We start from the raw sequence: 23,771 nt of genomic DNA, 5'->3' as shown, positions 1-23,771 counted from the left end.
TCAAGTAACTATTATTTGAGTCCCTTATTGCCATAGTAGGCAAACAGGGCCGGTTTGAAGGGAGTTTAGGGGGCGGACTTCGAAATAGTATTAGCATCGTGCTAGAGCACGATTTTGTTTGAGCCCCATAATTTGTAATTTGTAAATTACAAAATTACAAATAACAAAAAAAGAATGCAAACAAAAATCGGTTGTCCTAATACCTGGCCCTTGAAACTTGGCCGGCTGTTAACAGCTGTCCGCGTGGGACCACCTTTTTAAATCCGCCTACGGTGGCCTCCAACGCGAGGCCACCTCCTCCTCTCAGATCTAATTGCATAATTTCGATATTAATAAGGACATCATGTTCGCGAGTGTATTTTTAACGCAATTTGGTTTTTTATAATATTTCGATTATATTGTTTTGGGACTCGCCGAAATAATTAGGATTTCGGGCGAGGCATCGGATTTTTCGCACTAGTTAGTTAACAGCACAGCCCCTATAGTTGGCGGTATGGTTGGAAAATGGAAAATGAACGCATATCGGGGGAGTATCTTTGTTTTTGGTGCAAGTTGTTGTAGGATAATCTAAGCCACGTTTGTCACAAACGAATGGTTTTCTGTAATATGTTTTCGTATAACCAAATTCTTGGCATCGATGACATTGAACAATTTCGGCGTAGACTTTTGGGGATTTAATTTTGATTATACAGTGGTCTTTTTCACGGATTTCAAAGACTTCCTTGTTATTAGGGGTTGGGACCAAAATCAACATAAAATGATGGCAATGGTACCTTGTCATACCTACTCTTAATATTAGCAACTCATCTTACATTATGATCTTTTAATAGCAATTCAGCTTTAATATTTTCAAAGGGGGTCCTATGATGCAGACCTTTAATAACAAAACGGAAAGCTCGCTCCGCTTTTATTTGATGGGTATGAAACTTCAAACCATTAAAATTTGACAACTTTGCGATACGAATCGGTAGACTTAAACTAAATTTTGATTTGACCATCATTAAGGGATTTACAATTGAAGTCAGTTTTAGGAATCATTTTATATATGTATACTTTTTATTATTTTTGAATTGTCATTAGGTTAGGGTGGTAAAGAGGGTGCAGATATTAATCTGCCCATGCTGCTATGGACATACACCTAAGCCAGTAATCGGCTTGATGTGCGCTCTAAAGTAAACTCTAAAAGAAAATTTTAAGTTAGAAATTCTGTGGAACTTACAAAATCCTTTTCAATACCACTGCCCTAAGTTGGTTTATGTCTGGTATTGTGTTTCCACCTAAGTACCGGTATCTGTTAGACGCGAAAGCCGCGCAATGACAAAGGAAATGCTCCAAAGTCTTATCGTCTTCCACGCATGCCCTACATATGCTATCACTTGACGCACCAATTTTACATAAGTCCTATGTGTCCCGTTATGATACCAATAGCTATACTGACCTCCTTCTTGCTTCCCTTCAGTAATAGCCTGGTTTTCTCACGATCTGGATCCCCCAATAGGATTTTCGCTGTCCTACCGACCGTTTCGTTGTTTCATAATGTGCATGCGCATTCGTCGCCTACTCCCCTAACTCGGACTGCGTCGACCCGAAAAGCTTCGGTTTACCCAAGTTTATTGACAGCAGTCCTCTGACCTTCACCGCCAAATTGTCTGCCCTTTCATTTCCCCTTAGTCCGTTATTGCCCGGCACCCGGGCGATGCACACTCGACGTCCTCGCGTTAGCACCACACCATTTCACGCATTCCGTGATCGCTCGGATCTCCGCCTGCAGGACCGAATTATGGTTAGTCAGTCTAAAACAGATCTCAGTCCCTGGGTTCTCAATGTAAACCTCCAGGCCAACTCTGTCCTCTAGCTTTGATCCATCCGTGTAACATGATCTTCAATGGCAATATTAGGGTTCCGTCAATCCAAGACTGTGCCTCGCACTCGACTTCAAGGTTCATCTCAGGTATCCGATCGGAAAACTCTTCCCTTCCTTCCAGGTTTCCTATCGTCGCCTCGATTATACCGCGATGGTATGAACTGCTCCCATTCTCAATCCATTCTCCCATTGCCTTAAGTCTCGTAGCCGCAGTGGCTGCCTGATACTTAAGCTGTATGTTAATGGGTCGGATATCTAGAATAGTCTCCAGTGCCCTAGTGGGCGTGGTCCTCATCGCTCCGCCGAAGACACGACAACATGTACTCTGTTCCTGTTGTATGGTTCTTATGTTGCACTTTCCCTCCATAGCAGTCCACCAAACTACTGAAGCGTATGTAAGTATTGGTCCAATCACGCTCCTGTAGAGACAGTGGACTGTCCTCGGATTCGGGCCCCATTTCAAGCCTACGGGCCGTCAACACAGTTCCCAACATCTGTGAGCCTTCTCAGTACGCTCCTGAATGCGACACTTCCAATTCAGTTTCCTGTCCAAGATTATCGAAATCGTCTTATTAAGGAAACGTGGTGCGTTAAATTGGCTCACCTTCGTCTTCCTTGCGAACAGGCATTTTTCAGTCTTCTCTCGATTAACATTGAGACCTCTGGGTCTATTCCGGTCTTACGCCATATGCAAGACCCTTTCGGCCCTTCTGCATAGCTCATTCGGATCCTAACCCTTTAGAGGGATTCCAAACCCTCCTCAGTCAGGTCCCGTAACATGCCCCCTCGTTGTCAATGTATACCGCCAGTGTGTACGCTTTGGCATCGAAGGATTCTTCTATTTTATGTACAACCTCGTGCAGGGCAGTCTCCACAGACCTTCCCTGGATATAGGGATGTTGTTTGTGTTTGAGCAGTTTGCTGGATTTCCTACTTTTTATCATGGTCTCCACAATTCGTTCCATGGTTTTGTGTAGAAAGGACGTAAGGCTTATGGGTCTGTAGGCCTTTGATGTCGCATAACTTGCCTTGCCGGGCTTGGGTATAGACACCACCCTTGACTCCAGCCAGACTTTCGGAGTATATGAAAGTCCCAGGCACGCTGTGAAAATTTTGGCCAGACGATGCGCCAGATAGTCTGCCTCTTTCTGTAGTAACGCCGGAAATATTCCATCAGGTCCGGGTGACTTAAATGGTTTGAGCTCCACAAGGATTCCTTCACCATAAATTCCGTTAGTATAAACCTTCGATCAACGTCACTATATCAAGATTCCAGTGCCTCCGTGAGTACCGTCGTATCCTGTGAAAAATGGGTTTTGATCAAAAGCCTGAACATGTCCTCCGTTGTCACTGCTCTCTCTCCCATATAGTCTACTAAAGTTTCAGTTTGAACATGGTTTTTTAGAGAAACTTTTTTATTTTGGCGGCATCATTAACGCTATCGACCTGTTTGCAGAAAAGCTTCCATAAGGCACGTTTTGCAGCTCTGGTAATGTTATTGTATTCCTTGAGCCGTGTGTAATACACATCCCAATAAACGTCCGCATTTTTACAACGTGCTCTGTTGAAAAGTCTGCGTACCTCTTTCCCAATATTGCGAATCATCCAGGTCATACAGGGTTTTTCTTGGGCTGAATTCCTTTCCCGAAGATGACAACTATCTTCGAAGGACCCCACCAGTGCAGTTGTAATCCTGCTGACATTTTCGTCAATCTCTTCTATGCTTGGACAATTTAAATTATCTTGCCCAAGTCGTCATCTCCGTAGCTTTCTGAATTTTGTCCTGTTGGTTTTCAACTTATTCCGGTAACGATGGTCAGAGAAAGAGTGTTCCACGGAGACATTCCAATTCTGTACCTCATCGATTAAATTTTTCCGAACATATTGTCACATCTAATACCTCCTCCCTAATCCTATTAACAAATGTAGCTGTGTTACCAATATAAAGTGTTATTAGGTCGTTAGTATTTAAGAACTCAGCCAGGGCTTGGTCCCGCATTCCTCAACAGCCGTTGCAGTTCCGACATGGGTGGCGGTGTCGGAGAGTCGAAAGGTAGATAAAGTGATGACAGGTATGCTTCACAGTTGACAACTCTGGGGAAAATATATAACTCAAATTGTTATGACAAATAAAGCAGGTCCTCGGCCGAGTACCAGTGCTAGCATAGAATAATTGGTAGTTGATATGGTTCAGCCAAAAACTTTGATCCGGGTCGTCCATGGCTCCTGAATTAAGGCATCTTTAAGTCGGTGATGGGTTCGCCGTCGGGTTCCTGTTTGTTAGGCTATGTTTGGTCTCGCGCCACTGTACTGCCTGATTTTTTAGTATTAGGATCATTGCTTCTCCTAGTATTTCCAATATTGAGAGATGCCGTGATTGTCTTGTCGTCAGACCCTGTTCGTTGGGCGGTATTGAGTCACCTGCCAATGCATGGCCTGATGTCTCAATATGAAGATTTCTGCCTATCCTAGTCTTTCCAATCTTGAAAAAACCGCTTTGCTCCCGTCGTGCGCCATGACTTTAGTCTTAGCCAAACTCGTCACGGAGACTTGATCAATGCCAAGCACAAAGAGAGTTCCTTCTTCCATCTCCTCCCTGTGGAAGACCTCCCACTTCTCTGCGACCAAACCTTGGTTTTGCTTGCCCAAGAATCCCAACATGCGTTCCGTTGCAAATTTACTGCCCCATCCCTTCATGAAGACCGTAGCCTTTGTGAGCTGGGGGATATCCACCTTTGTCACCAGGTCGAGTTTTGCGTCCTCCCAGGAGCGTGAGTACCTCTGACGAGCTGTTTGACGGTATCAATAGATTCCGCTGACGCAAAACGCAGCGTAAAGATGTCCCCTCTAAACTCGCAGCTCATCATTTGTGTAGGTGGACCCTCTACAGAGTTTCACACGTGTTCAAAAATCCGATCGTTAACCAGATCCTCCAGTTGGGACCGATGATCTGATCGAATCCTACCGAATGCACAGCCGATATTAATGACTGCACAAGTCAGCTCATCTCTGTTGTGCTTCCTTGCCACTCTGGTGGAAGAGGGTGGTTCCTTACCATTCTCAGCGACCATTCCCCCTTAGTACAGGTGTTGTTGTTGTTTTCGTTAGACAACCTTGAATTTTATGATTTTGAATTTTGTCACTGAAGCTAAAAAAACAAATTTAAATTTGTGCACTATTAGATTGTTATTGTTTTCAAAGAATACAAAAATCGTCTTGAGCGAAACTAATTTTGTCACTAATTCCAGCTCAACAGAACACATCTGCTCACTTTGAAAGCACGATTAATTTAATGTTTGAAGATTATTTCATGGAAATGTTGACTGTGACTGCGCCCCAAATGGTCCAATCGCTTAGTAGAATTTTTGCATACTCTTTCCAACATTTCGGTAGGTATCTCACGAATAAATGCGTTAATTGAAGCGGGCTTGTCTGTATTGTCATGAGCTTTAACATAGCATAGCACAAAAAATAGTCTAAAGGCGTTAAATCGCACGATTTAGGCGGCCAATTTACCGATGCCGAACATGAAAAAAATGTTCATCGAACTCGCCTCTCAATAAGTCCTTTGTTACGCGTGCTGTGTGGCATGTGACACCGTCTTGTTCAAACCACATGTCATGCAAGTCAAGTTCTTGCATTTTGGGCAGAAAAGTTGGATATCATGTCACGGTAGCGCTCAGCATTCACAGTTAAAACGATTCGAATCATCTTTGAAGAAGTACGGTCTTATGATGCGTCCAGCCCATAAGCCGCACCAAACTGTGACTTTTCTGGATGCATAGGTAGCTCTTGCAATGCTTCTGGCTGATCTTCACTCCAAAATCGACAATTCTGCTTATTTACGTACCCATTGAGCTAAAAATGAGCTTCGTCCATAAAATGGAAGAAGAGCGCGATGCATTTTGATAAAAAAAATTTATTAATTTACAAGCGTTGTTCGTTTGTCAGACGATTCATGGTTAAATTATAGACCAAACTTAAGATGTTTAACAGTGAAACAAAACTCGAAACGTGCGTGAGCTGTTTAGACCAGTGTTGCCAAAAAGATAATAGCTGGAAAATCACCCTTTATTTTATTTCCACATACATAATTGTGTTGCATGTAACATTTTCGCTTAATAAAAAAAGTTAACTTTAAGTAATGATTATTGATTTTTAAGTTTAAGTCAAGCTAAAAGCACAAACTTGATTGCTTAATAACAGTTGCATTTCACTTGGACTTCACTTTTTATTCGCATTTTTAAATAATTTATTATAAACATTTAGAAGAGTTAGCATCCGTATCATTGGACTTGTTTTTATCATTCTCCTATGAATTTGGACATATGTTTGCTTCACAAAGCCATGTTTACTTACAGTTTTGATTTGCTGCCTACTAAATACTAAATTTCCCATGAACTTTCCATTAAGGAACAGGGGATACTTCTCTCATAGCAATGATTGCAGTCCGATTAAAGTTTTAGCTCAATGACAAGGGGCCTCCTTTTTTATGCCGAGTGCGAACGGCGTGACGCATAGCGACACTACTTGGTAGAGAAATTTTATCATGGCAGGATATCTTACAAGTGTGGCCAGCATTAGTAAGGCGATAACCACCGCTGAAAACAAACAATTAGATGAAGTAACTAAATCATTTAATTAGAACTTACTTAAAATGGATGTATATCTGCTTATTTGGGTATTCATTTTCTGCAAAAAAAAAAAAGCTCCACAAGGATTCCTTCACCATAAATTCCGTTAGTATAAACCTTCGATCAACGTCACTATATCAAGATTCCAGTGCCTCCGTGAGTACCGTCGTATCCTGTGAAAAATGGGTTTTGATCAAAAGCCTGAACATGTCCTCCGTTGTCACTGCTCTCTCTCCCATATAGTCTACTAAAGTTTCAGTTTGAACATGGTTCTTTAGAGAAACTTTTTTATTTTGGCGGCATCATTAACGCTATCGACCTGTTTGCAGAAAAGCTTCCATAAGGCACGTTTTGCAGCTCTGGTAATGTTATTGTATTCCTTGAGCCGTGTGTAATACACATCCCAATAAACGTCCGCATTTTTACGACGTGCTCTGTTGAAAAGTCTGCGTACCTCTTTCCCAATATTGCGAATCATCCAGGTCATACAGGGTTTTTCTTGGGCTGAATTCCTTTCCCGAAGATGACAACTATCTTCGAAGGACCCCACCAGTGCAGTTGTAATCCTGCTGACATTTTCGTCAATCTCTTCTATGCTTGGACAATTTAAATTATCTTGCCCAAGTCGTCATCTCCGTAGCTTTCTGAATTTTGTCCTGTTGGTTTTCAACTTATTCCGGTAACGATGGTCAGAGAAAGAGTGTTCCACGGAGACATTCCAATTCTGTACCTCATCGATTAAATTTTTCCGAACATATTGTCACATCTAATACCTCCTCCCTAATCCTATTAACAAATGTAGCTGTGTTACCAATATAAAGTGTTATTAGGTCGTTAGTATTTAAGAACTCAGCCAGGGCTTGGTCCCGCATTCCTCAACAGCCGTTGCAGTTCCGACATGGTTGGCGGTGTCGGAGAGTCGAAAGGTAGATAAAGTGATGACAGGTATGCTTCACAGTTGACAACTCTGGGGAAAATATATAACTCAAATTGTTATGACAAATAAAGCAGGTCCTCGGCCGAGTACCAGTGCTAGCATAGAATAATTGGTAGTTGATATGGTTCAGCCAAAAACTTTGATCCGGGTCGTCCATGGCTCCTGAATTAAGGCATCTTTAAGTCGGTGATGGGTTCGCCGTCGGGTTCCTGTTTGTTAGGCTATGTTTGGTCTCGCGCCACTGTACTGCCTGATTTTTTAGTATTAGGATCATTGCTTCTCCTAGTATTTCCAATATTGAGAGATGCCGTGATTGTCTTGTCGTCAGACCCTGTTCGTTGGGCGGTATTGAGTCACCTGCCAATGCATGGCCTGATGTCTCAATATGAAGATTTCTGCCTATCCTAGTCTTTCCAATCTTGAAAAAACCGCTTTGCTCCCGTCGTGCGCCATGACTTTAGTCTTAGCCAAACTCGTCACGGAGACTTGATCAATGCCAAGCACAAAGAGAGTTCCTTCTTCCATCTCCTCCCTGTGGAAGACCTCCCACTTCTCTGCGACCAAACCTTGGTTTTGCTTGCCCAAGAATCCCAACATGCGTTCCGTTGCAAATTTACTGCCCCATCCCTTCATGAAGACCGTAGCCTTTGTGAGCTGGGGGATATCCACCTTTGTCACCAGGTCGAGTTTTGCGTCCTCCCAGGAGCGTGAGTACCTCTGACGAGCTGTTTGACGGTATCAATAGATTCCGCTGACGCAAAACGCAGCGTAAAGATGTCCCCTCTAAACTCGCAGCTCATCATTTGTGTAGGTGGACCCTCTACAGAGTTTCACACGTGTTCAAAAATCCGATCGTTAACCAGATCCTCCAGTTGGGACCGATGATCTGATCGAATCCTACCGAATGCACAGCCGATATTAATGACTGCACAAGTCAGCTCATCTCTGTTGTGCTTCCTTGCCACTCTGGTGGAAGAGGGTGGTTCCTTACCATTCTCAGCGACCATTCCCCCTTCTATGATGGCTGTGCCCTCCTTTTGGAAGTCACAGTCCTACATGAAGACTCAGGGGCCGTGCGCGCTTCCCTCGTTCCTATTCCAACTTTGTCTACACTTTCTGGAGTCTCCATTGCGGGTTGGCTGTCTTGGTTTTCCCAGAGTACTTGAAAGCGGGGAGCTCTTTTTCTTCTTCAGTATTTTAGCAGTGTTATGCTCTTCGGGAGATCTGATTCCTTTTTCAGCCTTCCTAGAAGTGCTTGGAATGTCAGTTCTATGCCTGCCAGCATCCTACACTTTCGCCCGATTACGCTGTCGGTTCATACTCCTCTGTCTCCTTCGTCATGCACCGGATCGCTTTCTCGGTCTGCGTGTTAGCTTAGCAAAGCCATCGTTCACTTTTGCCGTCATACCCGTTCATTGACACAGTCGCTGTCTGAGTCCGAGTCAGAAACACCACCTTTACTTAAAGGCTGGGGACGAACTGTGCATCCCTCTGGTTCAGCCGTCTTTTCCTCATTGATTAGTCTGACGACTAGTTGTCCGCTTGTAGCACTACTCTCGACTACAGGTGCCAAGGCACCCACTCCTATAGGAGGGGAGGACATCACGCTACGGTCTGACGCCACCACCGAAGATGTTGAGTCTTTGGAGTCCATTTCTAGCCATATCCAAAGTGCTTTAAAATTTTTTTTCGTAATAGGTAGTACCTATTCCGAGATACGGATATTTTTTTTTTTTTCTTTGAGGAGGGAAATAAAAACACGTGCGCTCCCCGGAGAAATGTTATTAACTCCGGGGCAAAATATTGGTGGTGGTTTTGTTGTTACAGCAGCATTTTCCGTCTTCGATCATACCTCTTCGTCCGCAGCACTCAACGTAGAGAACTGATTGTTGTTGGACGTACTTGGCACATCATCATTGTTACGATGTTTTTTGTTTGCACGTTAGTAACCTTGGCGATCTTCTCACATTTTGAAGACACTTTGCCAGTTCAGCAAGCTATCATCATTTTCGTCATCATCGTAGGTTTTGCCACACAACGACATTCTGATTGGTTGGGTAGTACAGGTGTTGTTGTTGTTTTCGTTAGACAACCTTGAATTTTATGATTTTGAATTTTGTCACTGAAGCTAAAAAAAACAAATTTAAATTTGTGCACTATTAGATTGTTATTGTTTTCAAAGAATACAAAAATCGTCTTGAGCGAAACTAATTTTGTCACTAATTCCAGCTCAACAGAACACATCTGCTCACTTTGAAAGCACGATTAATTTAATGTTTGAAGATTATTTCATGGAAATGTTGACTGTGACTGCGCCCCAAATGGTCCAATCGCTTAGTAGAATTTTTGCATACTCTTTCCAACATTTCGGTAGGTATCTCACGAATAAATGCGTTAATTGAAGCGGGCTTGTCTGTATTGTCATGAGCTTTAACATAGCATAGCACAAAAAATAGTCTAAAGGCGTTAAATCGCACGATTTAGGCGGCCAATTTACCGATGCCGAACATGAAAAAAATGTTCATCGAACTCGCCTCTCAATAAGTCCTTTGTTACGCGTGCTGTGTGGCATGTGACACCGTCTTGTTCAAACCACATGTCATGCAAGTCAAGTTCTTGCATTTTGGGCAGAAAAGTTGGATATCATGTCACGGTAGCGCTCAGCATTCACAGTTAAAACGATTCGAATCATCTTTGAAGAAGCACGGTCTTATGATGCGTCCAGCCCATAAGCCGCACCAAACTGTGACTTTTCTGGATGCATAGGTAGCTCTTGCAATGCTTCTGGCTGATCTTCACTCCAAAATCGACAATTCTGCTTATTTACGTACCCATTGAGCTAAAAATGAGCTTCGTCCATAAAATGGAAGAAGAGCGCGATGCATTTTGATAAAAAAAATTTATTAATTTACAAGCGTTGTTCGTTTGTCAGACGATTCATGGTTAAATTGTAGACCAAACTTAAGATGTTTAACAGTGAAACAAAACTCGAAACGTGCGTGAGCTGTTTAGACCAGTGTTGCCAAAAAGATAATAGCTAGAAAATCACCCTTTATTTTATTTCCACATACATAATTGTGTTGCATGTAACATTTTCGCTTAATAAAAAAAGTTAACTTTAAGTAATGATTATTGATTTTTAAGTTTAAGTCAAGCTAAAAGCACAAACTTGATTGCTTAATAACAGTTGCATTTCACTTGGACTTCACTTTTTATTCGCATTTTTAAATAATTTATTATAAACATTTAGAAGAGTTAGCATCCGTATCATTGGACTTGTTTTTATCATTCTCCTATGAATTTGGACATATGTTTGCTTCACAAAGCCATGTTTACTTACAGTTTTGATTTGCTGCCTACTAAATACTAAATTTCCCATGAACTTTCCATTAAGGAACAGGGGATACTTCTCTCATAGCAATGATTGCAGTCCGATTAAAGTTTTAGCTCAATGACAAGGGGCCTCCTTTTTTATGCCGAGTGCGAACGGCGTGACGCATAGCGACACTACTTGGTAGAGAAATTTTATCATGGCAGGATATCTTACAAGTGTGGCCAGCATTAGTAAGGCGATAACCACCGCTGAAAACAAACAATTAGATGAAGTAACTAAATCATTTAATTAGAACTTACTTAAAATGGATGTATATCTGCTTATTTGGGTATTCATTTTCTGCAAAAAGTCATGGTTACTTACAGTTTTAATTTGCTGCCTAGAATGTCTAAAATAAAACAAAACAAAAAAAAAAAACAATAAGTTTAAGCAATCAAAATTATTTAAATAGAATTTACCACATTTTTCCGTTTCTCTCTTCCGAACCTTTTTTTTCAAATAACAAAGGAAACTGTCTGCCAAATAACAAAACATAAGCCACTGATCGACACGCCACTCACTATACACGCACGATTGTCCAACATCAAAAACACACAAAAAAATCCTAAACTCAGTTAAATCCCTGCAACAAGTTTTTATAATTCTGGAAGAACCTTCGTCCAATCCCATGGAAGTCGGTTGTACGCACCGTATTGATCCGATGGAGTCTCTTCGGCTACGGCTGCCGCCTCAGTGAACAGCAAACTGCTACAACAACAACAGCCTTCGTCCCGTGATGAAACAATAATCTTCTGAAAGATTCTTACCCAATTGTTCTACCGCATGAGTCGTGAAACACTCTTCTAGAATATCATTAGACAATCCATTCCGTGTGCGGAAGTTTAAACGACTCTTCGCAACGATTGTTATGCAACTTATTGCGTTATAATCGTCGGCTTTTTGTGGTTGCTTTTATTTTCATGCGGTGCGTTAAAGACTTGCATTTATTCGTTGTTTTATTTTGAGCGGACTTCTTTCACACCACCAAACAGAAATCTCACTTGGCTTACATGACGATTGGTACTTAGTATGATGAATGTGAGGAGTAAAACTAAATATTTTAAAAGTTTTTTTCGGAGTTGTTACGTTTTTGATGAACGAGCTAATGCATTTTTATATCTTCCAATAATATTTTATAAATATTGCAAAACACATATTTATTACTCGCTCAGGCGAGTAATGCGCAACTCTTCTAGAAGAGTATTTTATTAGTCTTCCAAAACACTAATTTTTTAATCTATCACACGATTCTTAGATCTTCCAAGACTTTTCTAACTTACTCTTTAGAACTCATATGAAAGATTCGCGGAACGCTCTTCCAGAAAAGTCATCTTGAGGACACAACTCCTAACGACGGGGGAATCGCCTACGACTCTTCGACAAGCTTGTCCGCGATCATAACCTTTATCTAGAATATTCGCGTAAGATTATTTGGCGATCAAAATTGTTTGCAGGGGTTAATTATGTGGACACATCTGCGGACTCACACTCATACATGGACACTACCTTTAAGGAAATACCACAAACCCCGGCCGCTGCCGAAGTATACCAACACCCTGCAAACATTTTTGATCGCCAAGAACTCTTCCGCAAATCTTCTAGATGAAGGTTACGTTCGCCGACGAAATCGTCTTAGAGTCGTTAACGATTCCTCAGTAATATGGAGTTGTGTCCTCAAGACGAATCTTCTGGAAGAGTGTTCCGCGAATCTTCCACATGAGTTACTAAAGAGTAAGTCAGAAGAGTCTTGGAAGATCATAGAATCGCGCAAGAATCGTAGGGATGAGTAACAAATGAGTGTTTTGGAAGATTTATAAAATACTCTTCGGGAAGAGTTGCGCCTTACTCTCCTGAACGAGTAAAAAATAAGTGTTTTAGAATATTTATTGAATATGGTTCTAAAAAAGAGAGCCGTGTAATTCGGTTGAAAGATCTAAAAGTGCATTTCAAGATTAATTGTTTCTCAAAAACGTAACAACTACGAAAAAACTTGAAAATTTGTTTTTGTATTAGTTGTACTAAGTACCAATCGTCATATGAACCAAGCGAGAGTTACAACAAAACATCGAATAACATTATTCAATACAAGTCCTAAATGACCCAGACATGAATATAAAAACAATTGGGAAAAGGTGACTCAAGCGAGTCATAAACAAATTTTCTGGACGAATGGGTTGCGCAATAATCGTCGCGAAGGTTTGCGAAAACTTCTGCACGTGCAATAAATTACCCAAGGACATCGTATTAGAGTGTTTAGCGACTCATTCGAAGAAACAATGCTTAAAAATCTTCCAGAAGATAGTTTCTTTCATCGCGGGGACGAACGCTCCTCCAAAATTAAGAAAAATATTTGTAGGGCAGGTGTAGTGCGGGACAAAACATATTCACACATGTACACCGTCAAAGAAACAAATATTTATCAACCGTTTTTTGATAAGAAGCCATCTAATTTGCTGAACTCCTGTTGAAATATATTTAAGAATCAGCAATCATCTTTGCCACTATTTTTTTTTTATTTATGAAAAATGGGATTTTAATCATAAACAATTGACTACACACAAATGAATGTTAGTTTTATTAAGTAAAACAAATTCCTAAAAAAACTAAATAAAATTCGTTAATTAAATTTATGAAAAAGGTCACATCAAAACATGCTAAATCTTTTGCAAATAAGCATGTATATCTTCTTCTAGAAGATAATGAAAATGTCTTAAAAATACATTTTCATATTTTGAGAATCATCCTTACTATTGGGTTGCCTCAAAAGTAATTACGGATTTTTTGAAAGAAAGTAAATGCATTTTTAATAAAACTTAGTATGAACTTTAATCAAATATATAATTGCCATTTTGTTCGATAACCTTTCGCCATCTTCCTGGCAAATTTAGTATTCCACGCTCATACAACTTCTGGCCTTTATCTGCAAAAAACTGAACCAAGTGCGATTTTATAGCCTCATCATTGCCGAAAGTTTAACCATTTAAGGAGTTCTGCAAAGATCGAAATAAATGGTAGTCTGATGGTGCAAGGTCAGGGCTATATGGTGGATGCATCAAAAGTTCCCAGCCAAGCTCACTCAGTTTTTGGCGAATGACCAAAGATGTGTGCGGTCTAGCGATGTCCTGGTGGAATATGACACCTTTACGATTGACCAATCCTGGTCGCTTCTCCTTGATGGCTGTATTCAATTTGTCCAATTGTTGACAGTAAACATCCGAAATAATCGTTTAGTTCCTTGGAAGCAGCTCAAAATATACCCTTCCAATCCCACGAAACAGACAGCATAACCTTCTTTTGGTGGATATCAGCCTTTGAAGTGGTTTGAGCTGGTTCACCATGCTTGGACCATGATCGTTTTCGACTAACGTTGTTGTAAACAATCCATTTTTCCCTCTCCAGTTATGATTCGTTTTAAAAACGGATCGAATTCATTGCGTTTAAGGTGCATATCACAAGCGTTGATTCGGTTTGTTAAATGAATTTCTTTCAATACATGTGGTACCCATATTAAAATTGACGCCAAACAAACAAATGTAAACAAAATTTCGCGCACTTTTTTCTAAAGCAAGCTAAAAGTAACAGAAGAAAGAATGCAATTACAGAGTCACAAGCCGTTGAAAAAAATTTGTCAACGCCGATTATATTACTACTATATTACTGACAATTACTTTTTGGGCAACCCAATATATTTCATTGCCCTATAACTAAAAAATTGTATTCTAAACTTGCTTTTACAACGTGGTAGACTTCATACTGACATGTCCTAGAAAAAAATATATGGTAATAAACTCCAGTTAACATTTGCAAACAAAAATTTTTCATACAAAATTTTGTTGGCATGTCCATGTTCGCATCATTCAGTAAACATTTGAAAAAAATTTTTTTTCCATAAAAAATTTTTTTGGTATGTCATAGTTTACAATTTAGGATATAGATGCAATTTTCCCTTCCGCAAGTACACTGATAGGAAAATGACGGTACTTTGCCAATACCGCCTAATATTATTTTGTTTGCGTCATTGGAAAAGATTTTTAAAACCATTTGGTATCAATTCAATACAAGACAAAGGAGACTTTTAAGAACTGATGGCATCACATTTGCATTCTTGTGATCGCGCCAGAATTGAAATGTTTTAATACAATTTGAGTGCGTAGAAACCTGTTTAAATACTAGAAAGCTGTGAAAACGGAAATAGTACAAAATCTAAGGGCATTCTATATAAAAAACATGACAGTAGAATACACCAACACAGCATCGTTTTCCACACAAGAGGAAAACCATGTTGGGTTGGTGTATTCGTGTGAAAACAATTTCTTGGAATCAATGGATATTGAATCAATTGATGATTATTAGCATAAATAATCGAAATAAAAATAAGATTAAAATTATTTTCAATGGTGTTTTTTTTTTTTTTTTTTTGGTTCATTAGGGGTAGAATAATAAATAACGGTTTGGTACTAAAACCAATAATGGTCTGGTGCTAAAACCAATATTGGTAAATTGCAAATTTTGCCCATGAACTTCCACTAAGGAACAGGTGCAAACTTCTCACATATCAATGAGTGCAGTCCGATTCAAGTTTTAAGCTCAATGATAAGGGGCTTCCTTTTGTAGCCGAGTCCGAACGGCGTGCCGCAGTGCGACACCTTTTTGGAGAGAAGTTCTACATGGCATAGTACCTCACAAATGTTGCCAGCATTAGGAGGGGAAAACCACCGCTGAAAATTTTTTTGATGGTCTCGCCAGGATTCGAACCCAGGCGTTCAGCGTCATAGGCGGACATGCCAATATTGGTATTGAAACCAATACCAGTTCGGTAATAAGGCTAGTACCAAACGATGCTAATCATTTTATGTTTCATCCACACCATCCGGTATTGTTTTTGTGCCATACGGTGTTGCTTTACTACCAATACCATACGGTACTGAAATGAGCACGTTTGGTAATAACATTTCTCTGGGTGAATTTTTGAACGAGAACTTAAGATTTTTAAACTGATTATAAGTAAAATGTTTTTGGAAATTTCCATACCTACTTTAACTGCATGAACTTTTTGCAATTTCTTTGAAAATAGGATATGTAACCGTAGATTAGCAAAATTTCATTATTAACTAAACAATTTCATAAAGCGAAGTAATTTTTTTACTACATAATACGATACCCTTATTTTTCAGCGTATTAAAGATATAGACCAACAACGCCATTTTCTTAAAGGGCTTTGTCCTTCTCTACAAATGTCTAGAATATTTTTTACTGCTCAGATCAACAGGTAAATATTTAATTTTTTCGCCGTTTGGCCCACTGTGTGTCTAAACAAAGTTCTATAAGTCTAAACAAAGAAGAACTATAGTAAAATTTTTAATAGGGTCAAAAATTACATTGATAACTAAGGGTCAAGGGGTCAAAAGGATCAAAATAATCCTTTAGGGTCACAACGGTATCGCTGACAATTTCTCAGTTTATATACCTTAATCTTTTACAATCAACCAATATTTGCTCAAAACAAATTAAAACTTTGCTATAATTTTGGAAAAGAAAAACAAATAATGGATTTTTTTTTTATTTTCAGCCCCGTGTCTTGTTCCTTTTGTGGAAAATGGAAAATATTATAAAGTAGAACCACATACTATTGAACTTTCAGATAAGCCATCACTAACTCCTTTATCAACGTATGAAGAAATTCAGTCAAATGAATTTATTACATTGGAGTGCGAGGAAGGATTTAAAATACAAGTTAATAGGCCACAAACTGTTGGTCTTGCTAAAGCAGTGGTATAAAGTTGATCAAGCTACTATAAGCATTAAAAAAATATTATATTATCCACAAATATTTTGATGAATGTAATAAACTTTTGGCTGAGATAATGTGCGAATGATCCTAAAATCTCACTGATAACGAGAGAGGCTCCCTTAACTGGGCTCGAAATTCACCGCACAGGCTTTCCCAGAGACTACCCGTCTAGGTTCGGAAACGGCGCCTTATTCAGCCAAAGGGCTGCGGCCACCTTGGGGGCATCCCATGCCCGAAAGAACTAGGGCGAACAATAGTAATATGGGACCAAGAACCTTGGGACTCATTGGGCAGTTTGGTAATGGTAGTAGCCGACAAAGGAAAAGAACTGTTGAAAAGGGATGGACAATGGGCTGTAATCTCAATATACTCCGATGTCTTTGCGGAATTGCCCAGACCTCCTTAAGTTTGTAGCGATTCAGGCTGGTATCGGGGCCGATACAGACTAATTGCCTTCGGGGATCAACGCTCAATTGATATGTATAGATCTGGCCAGGCGTAGCACTAGATTAAGTCGTCCAATGGTACGCCAAGGATTTCCTCAGATCCTGAATCCATACTTGGGTGACTAAGGGAATGTAATCCATATCTTTCAACCACCGACTGGAAGATTGGTGGATTGGATGAGGCTGATGGTGTCCGGAGACATGCAGTATTCGTACTAAACTCCGGCTGTCTCGTAGACCTCAACAAGTCTGAATGAGTTGTATCCTACTGATTTAACAAGGTGAAACTGAAGGTCTATTGAAGCAATGGGGTTTGGCGAATCAGGAGACGACTCACCAGTTGTTGCTGGAAACTTGCCTGAAGAACTGTCGACCACATCGCTAAAGTCTGGCGGATTGCAGGAGAATGAAAATCCCCTGCCACAATCGAAAGAGGAGGGTAAGGCATCGAAACGGGACCCGACAAGCCATGTATCGTTGGGTCATCCAGTTGGACTGGGCTCAAAAGGTGTGCGCCATCGGAGAAGGACGGAACTCAAAAAGTAATTCGACAGCTAGTGAAGCATCTAAGGAGGATTCGTCGTTTTATAGATTAAAACTACCCAAGGGTAAGGGGAATGGAAGACACAGAGCCACTATTCTTGCCAGGGATCCGGACCGGGTATAATTTTCCTCTCCGCTCCGGCAATTTTTTTTTGCTCCGCTCCGTTCCACGCTTCTTCAGATTAAAATTGACTATTTTTTTAAATTTTCTTCTTCTGACCTATACAACATTAAGCAATTTGCAACTCCAATACGAATTGTAGCCGTTGAGTGGAGCGTACGTGTTCTTATTTCGCTCCTCATAAAAAAAAAAATATCCATATCTCTTAATAAAGGGTGATTTTTTTGAGGTTAGGATTTTCATGCATTAGTATTTGACAGATCACGTGGGATTTCAGACATGGTGTCAAAGAGAAAGATGCTCAGTATGCTTTGACATTTCATCATGAATAGACTTACTAACGAGCAACGCTTGCAAATCATTGAATTTTATTACCAAAATCAGTGTTCGGTTCGAAATGTGTTCATTCACCGTAACGTTGCGTCCAACAGCATCTTTGAAAAAATACGGTCCAATGATTCCACCAGCGTACAAACCACACCAAACAGTGCATTTTTCGGGATGCATGGGCAGTTCTTGAACGGCTTCTGGTTGCTCTTCACTCCAAATGCGGCAATTTTGCTTATTTACGTAGCCATTCAACCAGAAATGAGCCTCATCGCTGAACAAAATTTGTCAAAATTTGAACACATTTCGAACCGAACACTGATTTTGGTAATAAAATTCAATGATTTGCAAGCGTTGCTCGTTAGTAAGTCTATTCATGATGAAATGTCAAAGCATACTGAGCATCTTTCTCTTTGACACCATGTCTGAAATCCCACGTGATCTGTCAAATACTAATGCATGAAAATCCTAACCTCAAAAAAATCACCCTTTATGTACAACCTATTACGAAAAAATTTTAAAGCCTTTTTGGAGTAGGCTATAAATGGACTCCAAGGACTCAACATACGCGGTGGTGGCGTCAGACCGTAACGTGTTGTTCCCCTCCTGAAGGTGTGGGTGCCTTGGCACCTGTAGTCGAGAGTAATGCTTCAAGCGCACAACTAGTCGTCAGAATAATTAATGACGGATAAACCAGAGGGATGCACAATTCGTCCTCAAAGGGATTCACAAGCCTTTAAGTAAAGGTGGTGTTTCCGACTCGAATTTAACAGCGGCGGTGTCAATGAAATAGTCATCGCAGCCAAAACGAGTGATGAGGGCATCGGGTTGTCTGCAGAAGTGATCGATGGGTTTGCTAAGCTCACGCAGACCGAGAAAGCCATCCGGGGCACGACGAAGGAGACATAGGAGTATGTACCGGCATACTCCTATGTCTCCTTCGAAGCTGGAAAGGAATCAGATCTCCCGAAGAGCATAACACTGCTAAAATGCTGAAGAAGAAAAAGAGCTCCCCGCGCTCAAGTACTCTGGGAAACCAAGCCGGTCATCCCGCAATGTATACTCCAGGCAGTGTCCTACGGAGATAGACAAAGCAGGAACAGAAACGAAGGAAGCGCGCACGGCCTCTGAGTCTTCATGAAGGACCATCTTCCCCTTCCATCACGGAAGGGGAAGATGGTCGCTGAGAATGGTAAGGAGCCGCCCTCTTACGCCAGAGTGGCAAGGAAGCACAACAGAGATAAGCCGACTTATACAGTCATTAATATCGGCTGTGCATTCGGTAGTATTCGACCAGATCATCGGTCCCAACTGGAGGATCTGGTTAACGATCGGATTTTTGAACATTTGTGGAACTCTGTAGAGGGTCCTCCTATACAAAAGATGAGCTGCGAGTTTAGAGGGGCATCTTTACGCTGCGTTTTGCGTCAGCGGAATCTATTTATACCGTTAAACAGCTCGTCAGAGGTACTCCCTGGGAGGGCGCAAAACTCGACCTGGTGAGAAAGATATTGTAGATATCCCCCAGCTCACAAAGGCTACGGTCTTCATCAAGGGATGGGGCAGTAAATTTGCAACGGAACGCATGTTGGGATTCTTGGGCAAGCAAAATGAAGGTTTGGTCGCAGAGATGTGTGAGGTCTTGCACAGGAAGGAGAAGGAACTCTCCTTGTGGTTGGCATTGATCAAGTTTCCGTGACGAGTTTGGCTAAGACTAAAGTCATGGCGCACTACGGGAGCAAATCTTCATATTGAGACATCAGGCCATGCATTGGTAGGTGACTCAATACCGCCCAACAAACAGGGGCTGACGACGAGAAAATATTGAAAAGACTATGATAAGCAAAGATCCTAATACTATAGTATGAGGCAGTGCAGTGGCGAGAGATTCAACACAGTCTAACAAACAGGGACTTGACGACGAATGCATCACCAACTTCTTGATTCGAAATACTGGGATAGGTAAAGATCCTAATATTAAATCATTAGGCAGCGCACCGAAAGGAGTTTCAATGCAGCCTAACGAACAGTGAGCCGATGAACTACTATCACCTACTCCCAAGAAGCCCACTTACCAGAAAAGCAAAACAGACTGGAAACAAGGTACTAACGGAGTGCTACGTGAACTCTCACAACTAATAAGCCCTGGCAGAGTTCTTGAATACTAACGACCTAATAACACTTAACATTGGTAAGACCTATAGACCAAGTATGGTCTAGAGCGGTCTATAACCTGATAAAACTTCCATGTAATCCGACACTAAATCGGCATATCGGGCTATATGGCAGCTATATCTAAATGTAGTCCGATCTGGAACATGTTCAGTTCGGACAACAAAAGGCTTAGACCAAATCGCTGTCTCAAATTTCCGCGACATCGCGTAATAAATGGGTCTTTTATGGGCTTAAATCCATTGAGTTTGTTGCTTGCTCCTTTTTAGTTTCTGCCTATAAAGAGAAACTGTGCAAAGAACTTGGCATATGTGATCAATGGTGAATAGTATACAAGATTCGGCTCGCAAATAAGAAGTTCGTTACCAAGAAAAATGTGTATTAAAAAGGTTTTTATTTTGTCGGAGCGGAGCGGAGCAGATTTTGAGATTGGAAACCGCTCTGGTTCGGGTTCTAAAAATGACGCTCCCGCTCCGGCAAAATTAGTTTATTAATAACTTACATACCAAAAGATGCATTACGGCAGGCTTGAGATCTGTAAATCAGTGGTGAGCTTTTCATAATTATGAGGCCTAATCTAGATTTGAAGGTCTTCCGCTGTCGCTGGGTAGAACGGTCGTCTCAGTCACTGTGTCCATCATGACATGTCGCTATCTGATCGATAAACATGCTGGCTCACTGAAGGTGGCAAGTAACGACTTCTGCAACAGTTGGGAAGACATCGCGTCCCGCACTGGCAGTCAAAAGAAGTTCCACTTTAGGTTCTCATTTCTTTGATAACTTGTCTGAATTAGCAGATATGAACATTCGCAAGTTGTTGAGCCTTCCTGTGGCATCAAAATGGACGAAAACGTTTAAGTGAGTCAGAGGGTAGAAGGCCACTTAAACCTAACCTAATCTAAAGAAAGCTTCATTATAAGCGTTTTTTTCCGAAGAAATCCAGTTTACTTTTACAATGCTTCTTTGCTTATTGCATCAAATAATTAATGCTATTTTAGGAATACATGGAATTATGCGAAATATAATTCTGTGGATACACATATTTACATTTTGCAACGGAAACTCTCTTTTTCATCATCAGGATACTAAATGCAACACACACACACACACAGAAATGTGACATTGAAGATAATGTTAAATGATGAATTGGCAATATATTAATGTGTTTTATGTTAACTTTTCCTCACGACTGCATAATCGCGGAATCGCAAAGCTTAGCGCTGTTCCTAAACTTCTTATGAAATCATCAATGATTCACTGACTCATCAAGTTTTTTCACTGTTATCACGATATCAGTTTTGGAACTGACTACAATTGTAAAGGAAGGATTTAGAAATCGTTTGCAAACTGATGTTACACATACTGATTTTAGTAAGGCTTTTGTTAAGGTAAATCATTACACAAAGTAGACCTGCTGGGGTTTTCAGACTTATTGCTAGCATGGAAATTAAGTTACTTTTCTAATCGAACTCAATCTGTAAAACTTAATAGCTCTGTTTCGAAAACAATTGATGTGCTATTTGAAGTTCCAATATTTATTGATGATCTTCCGTCCATTGCCACTTTCTCTCAAGTACTTATGTATGCAGATGATGTCTTAACTTTTCAAAACCATTCAAACCGATTCAGAACTGAAACTGCAATCCGACCTTCACCGATTAAACGACTGGTGTCAACTAAATCTTATGTAACTAAACATAAAAAACAAAAATGTTAACTTACGTATATCGTTTTACAGATTGCATAATTTAACCACAAATGAATACATAAATGGTTCGCCTCTTGAACCAATCATGGATCTTGGCTTCTAGTTAGATCAAAGGCAAAACTATTGATCACATACAGTGTCGTGCAAAACTATTTTACATCTGAAATGAACTTATTATTGTTAAACGTGTAGTTAACACAGACCAATGAAAATAACTAGAGGACTTCTGCACCAACAGAAGTTATAAATTTGTATATAATTTTTCCCGTTTTGTAGCTACATTGGCCTTAAGATGTAAAAATAAGTGCAAATAGTCAAAAAATTAGTGTGCAAAACAAAACCAAAGCTTTATACATTAAGTATAACAAATTGCTAATTTTGACCATGAATATTCCACTAAGGAACAGGGGCAAACTTATATAACATATCAATGAGTGCAGTCCGATTCAAGTTTAAACTCAATGATAAAGCCGAGTCCGGACGGTGTGCCGCTGAGCATAGCGTTCTGCGCTATGATGACCTCATTTTATGTTGGATGCAGCAAAATTTCAGTATTTTAATGGAATTTTTAAGTAAGGAAGTCGGAAAATTAATTTTTTAAAATTTGATTTTTTGTTGCTCTATTATATTCCGATCAAATGGAACAGAAAAATTTAATCAATTTACATATTAATTAATAAAGCGAAATTTATTTGGTGAAATTTAAATGGCATGTTCAAGAGGATTGCCCTTATCCCAGCTACTGTTAGATTATTTCAAAGCAAGGAAACTCCAATATAATGCTTTTAACTTGCGTTTCCTACAGCTTTAACACAATTTTGATGTAGTTTTTGCCAATGTGAATTTGATAACTGTTTGAAAATAAATACTTTAAAGGACGCAAACACTTGACTTGTCTTAATCTTCGACATCCGCTAAATATAATCTATGCCTTTTAAATGTATAACCATGGTCAAAATGGTGCAACTGATATTAACCTTCAATTAGTTGATTTTGTTTTGTACATGTGAAAATTTTCCATTATTGAACAAAACCTCATTTATATAAAAATATTGGTCTTAAACCCCGACGTCAGGTAAAACGGTTTTAAAACTTTGCAAGCACATTAATAGTATTTTAGGATTATTTCCACCAATATGAAAAAGCGTTGGTTTTGTTTTGCATGACCCTGTTTATGGCTTATGGCGTTAGTGCAAAGAGTTTGTGGGTCCAATCTTTAAGAGAAACCTTTATAAGTGCCTGTACTACCGGTTCTGGAGTATGGTTCAATAATAATATGGTGCCCTAATTATCAAATACACTGCAATTCAATTGAGTCTGCAAAAACAGATGGTGCTTTTCTACTTACGTGGACATAGCTGGATATTTAATACCTTAGCACCCCATAAGGAAAGATTAAATGGGATAAAATTGCCCACGTTAAAAAGCCGGTGTACAAACTGAACCTCAATTTCATATTAAATATGCTCAATGGAAAGCTGAATACCAAGTTTCTATTGGAGCACATTTACTTAAACGTACCGTAGTGGCCAATACGAAATTTTGAACTTCTCCATGTTGAATGCCATCGCACAAATTTTGCGAACAATTATCAATTTAGGCGTTTATGCGTTGAATTTAATAAATATAGCAATAAGATAGATCTATACGAAAATAAATATTCATCATACTTTTGCTGAATTCGTAGTTATACATTGTAATTGTATATAGTCTAGTGTGTAAGGATTATAATATCTATGAGCTAGTAAAAAAAAGAAAGATACAAATGAATAACAAGAAAAGAGAAGAACGCGAATGTCTATCCTACACCTAACCCATTTGTATGTGCATCCTCAGAGTACTGGCCCCACCTGAA

The 23,771-nt window shown here is 39.9% G+C and overlaps 1 protein-coding gene across 1 annotated transcript in view; it reads left to right on the top strand.

The window, feature by feature from the left end:
• LOC106087128 (uncharacterized) overlaps positions 1-23,771 on the top strand; it is a 632,434-nt gene that overhangs the window by 329,998 nt on the left and 278,665 nt on the right. Inside the window, exon 10 of the mRNA XM_059365898.1 lies at positions 16,378-16,541. Coding sequence (XP_059221881.1) covers positions 16,378-16,541 — 164 coding nt within the window. The remainder of the gene's footprint in view (positions 1-16,377; positions 16,542-23,771) is intronic.

Source organism: Stomoxys calcitrans, chromosome 3, assembly GCF_963082655.1.
Source record: "Stomoxys calcitrans chromosome 3, idStoCalc2.1, whole genome shotgun sequence".
NCBI lineage: Eukaryota > Metazoa > Arthropoda > Insecta > Diptera > Muscidae > Stomoxys > Stomoxys calcitrans.
The sequence above is the reverse complement of the archived record's forward strand: the minus strand, read 5'-3'. Positions and strand labels throughout refer to the sequence as shown.